The sequence below is a fragment of the Chrysochloris asiatica genome, unplaced genomic scaffold (genome assembly GCF_000296735.1).
Source record: "Chrysochloris asiatica unplaced genomic scaffold, ChrAsi1.0 scaffold00071, whole genome shotgun sequence".
In the NCBI taxonomy this organism is placed as follows: domain Eukaryota; kingdom Metazoa; phylum Chordata; class Mammalia; order Afrosoricida; family Chrysochloridae; genus Chrysochloris; species Chrysochloris asiatica.
Window position 1 is genome coordinate 6,343,372 of NW_006408589.1, and position 8,158 is coordinate 6,351,529.

At 43.3% G+C, this 8,158-nt stretch overlaps 1 protein-coding gene across 1 annotated transcript in view; it reads left to right on the top strand.

Annotated features, from left to right (window-relative positions):
• Positions 1–8,158, top strand: part of STK10 (serine/threonine kinase 10) — a 205,567-nt gene that overhangs the window by 179,386 nt on the left and 18,023 nt on the right. The window contains exon 18 of the mRNA XM_006864812.1: positions 592–705. Coding sequence (XP_006864874.1) covers positions 592–705 — 114 coding nt within the window. The remainder of the gene's footprint in view (positions 1–591; positions 706–8,158) is intronic.

The window sequence follows — 8,158 nt, forward strand, 5'->3', positions numbered from 1 at the left end:
GATGGCATTTGAGTTATGGTGTTGGAGGAGAATACTAAAAGTGCCACGGGCTGCCAAAAGAACCAATAGATCCATTTTGAAAGAAGTACAGCCAGAGTGCTCCTTGGAGCCCAAGATGGCCAAACTTCGTCTCTTATACTTCAGACATATTGTCAGGAGGGAGCAGTTACTGGAGAAGGATATCATGTTTGGTAAGGTGGAGGGTTAGAGAAAAAGAGGAAAACCCCCAATGAGATGGATTGGCCAAGTGGCAGCATCAGTGGACTCAAGCGTGACAACAATCGTGAGGTTGGCCCAGGATCAGGCAATGTTTCATTCAGCTGTGCATAAAGTCGCTATGAGTCGGTTCTGACTCGATGGCAACTAACAACAACAACAACATGCAGGAGATCCTTAGTTTGATTTCTTTACTGCTGCATCCATGAGCATTGATGTACATGTTCATAGTTTTCTATAAATGGGGCTTGTAATTAACAGAAAGAAGGAATCACCAACTGATGCTGGGACCTCTGTGGCTACTCTCTAGGAGCCCTTGGTGCTTCCTTCTGCCTTCTGATTTTTCTCACCTGTTCTACCTGGAATTTGTTCCAGAATGAAAAATGTCACCTGTTAGTAGAGCATGAAACCCAGAAGCTGAAGGCCCTGGACGAGAGCCATAACCAGACCCTGAAGGAATGGCGGGACAGGCTTCGACCACGCAAAAAGGTAACAGGGCTGGTGGGCTCTGCCTTATGCCTTTGTCATAAAATGGGTCTCGTCTTCCCCCACAGTCCCTTCTCCATCTTCAGTGCCTTGGTTACTGGCACCTCCATTTACCTGGAGGCCAAACAGGCACTGAGTGACATTTTCAACTCCCTTCTCACCCTCCCTGCCTCCCACCACCTTGGGTTAGTCACTGAGCTGTTTCCCTTCTTCAGTGTTGCCCACTTCTGCCTGATTAGGCATCACCGTTTCCCACCTGGTCTACCTCAGCTTCCTGCCCCACCCAAGCCCACCCAAGCCCATGGCCCTCTGGCACCCAACCATGCCGACCCTCTAGCCAGTGGTTCGTATTTTGGCTTCCAGACCTGTTTACACTTTAAAAGTTAGTGAGAACCTCAAGGAGCTTTTATTTATTTAGGTCATATCTATAGATATTTGGTGGTAGTGATATGCCGTGGAGTTGGTTCTGACTCATAGCGACCCTGCATAGGGTTTCCGAAGCTGCTAATCTTTACGGGAGCAAAAAGATGAGGCTGGTGGTTTCAGAACAGCTGGTTGTTTCAAACTGCTGACCTTAAGGTTAGCAGCCCGACCTGTAGCCACTACGCTCCTTACCACATTAGAAATGTAAACTAAGAAAATAATCTACCCATTTGTGTTTACGTAAATTGCACATTTTTATGAAAAATGACTAGATATTTTGACAAACAGCAAAGCAGGTAAAAAAGAGTGGTACTGTTTTACATTGAGTAGATCTATTCCATCTCTCAGGAGCCCTGATTGTATGGTAGTTAGGCATTGGGCTGCTGACTGAAAAGTTGGCAGCGCAAACCCACCAGCTACTCTGTGGGAGACAGATGTGGCGGCTGCCTGCCCCAGTAAAGATTTACAGCTTCAGAAACCCTGTGGGGCAGTTCTACTCTGTCTCTAAGGTTGCTGTGAGTCAGGATCAACTTGATGGCAGTGGCTTTATTCCATTTCTGACTTGAAAATAAAACAGCTGCTTGTCTTGTCTTTCAGCATTCAATCTGTTACATTATGTTATTTTCGTTGAAGTTGATGAGGAAACTCTGGCCTCACAGAGATAGGTGTTTAGGAAAGGGAGGAGTATTTCTATAGCCTCTTGAGATGAGTATGGATATTTTTCTCTGTACTACACCATAACTCTGGTAGCGTAGTGGTTACAAATCAGACTGTTAACCTCAAAGTCAGCAGTTCAAAACTACCAGCCGTTCCACAGGAGAAAGATGAGGCGCTCTGCTCCTGTAAAGATTTACAGCCTCGGAAACCCTGTGCAGGGTCACTATGAGTTGGAACCGATTCCATGGTACTTAACAACAACAACAACACCGGAACTTACTAAGTGGTAGTTACTTAAAGACAGTTGCTGCATGAAACCCAAAACCATAGCAGTGAACAAATCACATTGGACTCCCAGGCCATACTAAAATCCCTTGGTTACGAGCAAATGGTGAAGATTTTGACTGCTTGTTGAAAAGTTGGTGGTTTGAATTCATCAGAGGTACTCCAGAAGAAAGACCTGACAGTCTTCTCCTGGAAGATTACAGCCATTGAAAACAAAACAAAAGAAGATCCACTGGTCAGTCTTGCATTTTGAATAGGACTTTTTCTCATGTCTTTGTAGCATTACACGTTGGTCATTCGGAATAAAACTGGTTCACAGAGCCATGCAGGTCTTTCTTCTGTTGTTGTTAAGTGCTGTTGAGTCAGTTCTGACTCACAGCGACCCTGTATAGGGTTCCCAAGGAGTTTTCAGTTCAAACTGAGCTCGCAGTCCAGTGCTTATCCTACAGCGCCACATTATACAATAGAAAAATAACACATCCATTGGTATCACCACCAATTTCTTCAAAAAAATCTTTCAATATAGAGAAGCTATGAAGCTCATGAGAAAGACAGAGTTTTCTAAAATCCCAATGTTTTGCTTGAAAGCTCACATTTGTTATTGGCAACAAATTTGGTCGGTTGTTTTCTAAAAGTTAGGGAGGCTGTGCTAGCTCATTTTCAAGAGAATGCCTGCCAAGTACCCAGTTTGCCTGTCAGTTGTTCTCCTAAGTAAAAATAATGTTCTGTAAAAAAAAAAAAAAAGGTGAGTTCAGCACCCCGCTCAAGCAGCTACACACACACTTTTCCTCTGGGCAGCCATCCTCCATGGACAGGCAGTTGCAGGACATGCTAAGGGTACTTCCCATTTGTCATCAAACACAATATTCAGAAGATGTGTCCTTAAAAGTCAAGATTTAATCTAACGTATCACTTGGAGTCCTGGTGTGGTGCTGTAGGATGAGCACTGGACTGCTAACCACAGGTCAGCAGTTCAAACCCACCAGCTACTCCTTGGAAACAATATACACAGTCGCTGTGAGTCAGAACTGACTCAAAGGCACTTTGACAGCATCAGCATCATCACTTGTACTGTTTCATCAAAGATGTTCTTAGGTGAAACTGGCTTCCCCGTCCCCCAATTCATTTAGGGGTCCTGATATGGCGCTGTAGGATAAGCACTGGCCTGTTAACCACAAGGTTGGCAGTTCAAACCCACTGGCTGCTCCTTGGAAACCCTATACAGGATTGCTATGAGTCAGAACTGACTCGACAGCATTTACAAACAACAACAACATCAGATAGTGCTAAGGAGAAAAAAGAATTGGGAAGGAAGAGAGCTTGGGGATGGGAAAGGGAGAGAGAATGGAGATTATGCTATCTATTCATCCTCTCATCCACCAAGACCTCACTCACAGGTTACCCACATGGTGCCGGATACATGATGTCAGCGGCTCCCATGATCCCCACATGGTACACAGGGCTGTCCTTGCACATGTCACTCAATGTCCTGTCTGCACTTGTGCCATGGTATGGCAGGAAGATACAGTGAGAGGACGAAATCAGAGCAAAGACTTATGGGACCTCAGGGAGGGGGCAGTGAAGACATCTGGGGGGAGTAGTCCCAGTGGATGAACGAGCAACTGCAAAAACCCAGAGACAAACTGTCCATGTCACATTCAAGGCACAACAGGCAGGCCAGGGTAGGGTGATGATGGAGGTGAGGTACTCATAGGACATCAGAGAAGTAGTGGAGGCCTGTGTTGAGTCTGGCTCTTACTCCACCTGAGATGATGGGCGCCATTGGAGGCTTGTGAGCAGAGCTATGATTGGCTTCTATTTTAAAAAGGAACCCTCGGGTACATTAATGTTCACTGCAACACTATTCACAGTAGCCAAATGGTGGAAATAACCCAAGTTCCCATCTGCAGATAAACCAGACATAGTATATAGGAGGGAGCTTCAAAAAGCTCATGGAAATTGAATTAAAAGGCAAGGGAATTTTTCCATTAACTTTTGAAGCCTCCTTGGACACATACAGAATATCATTCATCCATAAAGAGTAATGAAGGTTTGATACATGCCACAACATGGACGAACCTTGAAAACATGCTGAGTGAAACAAGTCAGACACAAAAGAGCAAATACTGTATGACCCCAAACTAAAAACTAAGTCCACTGCCATTAAGTCAGTTCTGACTCACAGTGACCCTGTAGGACAGAGTGGAACTGTTCCCTAGGGTTTCAAAAGCTGTAAATTTTAATGGGAGCAGAAAGCCTTATCTTTCTCCCAAGGAATGGCTGGTGAGTTTTGAACTGATGACTTTGCAGTTAGCAGCCCAATGTGTAATCCACTGCACCACAAGGGTTCTTCCATTTGTATGACCCCCACTTATATAAGTTAGCCACTCCTCAGACACCCTATACAGGGTCACTACGAGTTGGAACTGACTCGACAGCGCTTAACAACAACATGCCATTTATAGGAGTCCTGGTGTGGTGCTGTAGGATAAGCACTGGACTGCAACCACAAGGTCGATAGTTCAAACCCACCAGCCACTCCTTGGAAACCTCATACAGGGTTGCTGTGCATTGGAACTAACTAGATGGCACTTAACAACAATACCTCATTTTTTATGAAATATCTCAAATAGACAAGTGTTTAGAGACAGAAAGCAGATTGGAAGTTACCAGGCACTAGGAGGAGAGAGGGTAAGGAAGTTATTAGTTAAAGGGAACTGAATTTCTATTTGAGGTGATGTTTTAGAAACAGATAGTACTGAATTGGATATTTTAACGTGGTTAAAATGGCAAGTTTTACGTGATATGTATTTTACCACAATATTTTTTTTAAAGGGTTCCTCTGGCTGCTGGGTAGAGAATGGTCTGTAGGAAGCAGCGAGACCGGTAAGGAAATGGTAGCAAGGATCTTGGTGAGAAGTGATGGTGGCTTGGACTAGGATGGAGTCAGGATCAGGATGGAGCACTCAGACATTTCTCTGGAGTGGTTTTCTCTGGAAGTTTTTGCTGGTCTCCAGCTTAGGGAACTTGGACAAGCCATTATACTTCTCTGTGCCTCATCTGTGATGTGCTAATACCAATATTGTATCATGTTGACAGAAAGATACCAGCCCATACTGTAGACCAAGAATTGCTTACTCTCTTCCACCCGTTACACTCTCTGAGGAGTTGTTGGTTGTTACTGATTTGATTCATTTGTACAGAGTACGCCTGTGCCCCATAGGTCTTTCAATGGCTGTGACTATTCAGAAGCAAATCACTAGCCTGTCTTCCAAGGTACCTTTGGGTGGGTTCAAACCATCAACCTTTTTACAAGTAGTCAAGCACATAACCATTTGTGCCATCCAGGGGCTCTTCTCTCGCCCTATCCTTCATCACATACATGTCCTAAAGTCCTGCATCTTGTTCTCCTATCATATATCAGCTCTGCTTGCTGCAACTGTGGTCTCTGCAGGAAGCAGCTGCCCACCTCAGCTATATGATGGCCTTGAAACACTTTGAACTGAATTGAGGCTTCCCTTCCCATGAAACTGGAGCTCTCTGGTTGGGAGCTGGCCGAGATCCCAGTTAGCGGGCCCATTCTCATCAGTTTCTGAAACCACAGCCTGTTGGGACTTTTGATACTCGATATTCAAATCAGTAGTGTTTTGCTGATAGGTTGACTCTGGCTTCAGGAAATAAACACTTACCTGGTTCTCTTACTTGGGGATTCTATATCCTTAGTGCATCCTGAGAGTTTGAAAATAAATGACCAGGTTGCCTTGTAGCAAGCGCAGCATATCCCAGATTTCTTCTATGACGTTCCTGGGCTTGGGAGATACTCAAGTATGGGGGGCAGGGGGTATGCTGGCATCAGATTTTGCCCCAGGAGCCGCTGTTTCAAAAAATTCTTCTGTATTACTATTAGATCACTGACTGAGAGGTGACCATTTTTTGTTCTTGAATGTTCTCATTGCATTAGCAACCCAAAGTCCCTCCCACATATGGGGGTAGGGGAGATGATAGCACATTGTGGAGTATTTTTTAGATAACCATCCTGGTCTCTCTTTTACGTTAAGTACAGAACAGCTCACGGGATCAGTGAAACTGTACTTAATATGACAGTGTGGCCTCATACAAGTCATGTCTTCCCTCAAAATCATGGTTTTATAAGCTATAAAACGTAGACAGTATTTTATCCCTATAGGCCAAATCAGACCCACAGTCTGTTTTGGTAAGGAAAATGTCTTTGGAACACAATCATGTTCATTCATTTACTCACTATTTCTGCCTGTGTTTTTTCTACAGTGGCAGAGTTGAGTAGTTGCAATAGAGATCGTATGGTAGAGATCATAGGATACTTGTTGTAGTTGTTAAGTGTCATCGAGTCGGTTCTGACTCATAGTGACTCTGTATAGCATTTCCAAGAAGTAGCCTGTGAGTTTGAACTGTGGGGCTTGCGGTTCAAACCGACCTTGCAGTCCAGTGCTTATCCTACAGTGCCACACCAGGACTCCATTGTATGGTGCACAAAACTGAATATGGCATCAGGCCCTTAACAGAAAAATAAAATGCTACTGAGCCAGAGGTTCCATAGAGAAATGATATATGAGGGATAGAATAACGTGGTATTTAAGAGCACAGGCTTTGGATTTCTGTAGATGTGGGATCAAGTCCTAGCTCCTCCATTAACTGTGAGACGGGGCAAGTTACTAAGCCTCTTGTTGCTCAAAAAGTGGTAGGTATAATGATTTGTTTAGTAGCGTGGTGGGTCAAAGAAAAAGAGGAAGACCCCCAATGAGATGGATTCAAACAGTGGCAGAATCAGTGGACTCAAGCATAGCAGCGATTGTGAGGTTAGCCCAGGCCCGGGCAGTGTTTCATTCTGTTGTGCATAGGGTCACTATGAGTCAATACCGACTTGATGGCACCTAACCACAACAACATGATTATTAAAATGGAATTTCTAGAACAGAAGTCACAAACTGGTGGGCCCAACACTGCAGTTGTCAACAGACATGTTATGTTTGGCCAATTTAAGAAGTTTCCAGCCTCTAAGTACAAGGAGATTTTAAATTAAAATCTGAATTTCCAGTTTCTTTTGAAAAGCCAGCTGCTCTGACAATACATGACACATTCTAACAGTGGCAACCATCTGCTGGAGTTCAGAAGAAAATGCCCTCCCAGCAGCAGTTTCTCACAGTTCCCACCTCTCTATTGCCTCACACCCAGCTCTTCACTCCTTTAATTCACCTGGTTGACTCCCATAAGTACTGGACTGAGTGATCTTTGTTACAAAAGCTTGAAGAATCCGAATTTCTCTTGTTTATATCAATATTTGCTTGCCCCCAATGCTTTTATAGTATGCCCAACAAAGAAAAACTTAAGGCCGGAGTTTGTGTAAATTGCCATAAATTCCAAATCCAGTCAGGTCCAAGATAATGACGCATGACTTCAAATACCTTACTTTTCATTACATGTAAGTTCTATAAAAGATTGGGGAAATTGCCATTGTGATCAACTGTTCTTTCTCCATCTTTCTTTAAAAGCAGAGAAAACAATAGAATTTAGCTCTGTTGAAGAAACAAGATCTTTTCAGGGGAATCTGATAATTTAAGTTGTTAGGTTGAAACTATTTCAGTACGTCCAAAGAATAGTTTGAGAAAGAGGCATAATAGAATACTGGTGAAATCAGATACTTTAAAACAAAAAAACACTTTTTATTGTGAATTGAGCAAAGCAAAGAGGACTAAAATATTTAACTGAAGAAGATTAAGACCACCGACTTTGGTATGGGTTGCACCTCAGTGTAAGAAAAAAGAAAAATCCTCACCAATGGACCAATAAATAACTAAATGGTAAATTGAGAAAAGACTGAAGTTGTCAAAGACTTCATTTTGCTGTACCCAACCATCAACATTCATGGAAGCAGCAGTCAAGAAACCAAGCAACGCATTGCATTAGGCAAATCTGCTTCACAAAACCTCTGTAAAGTATTCAACAGCTAATATGTCAGTTTGAGGACTATGGTCCCAAGCCATAGTATTTTCAGTAACTTCATTTGCATGAGAAAGCTGGACAGTGAATAAGAAGACCACAGAAGAATTGATGC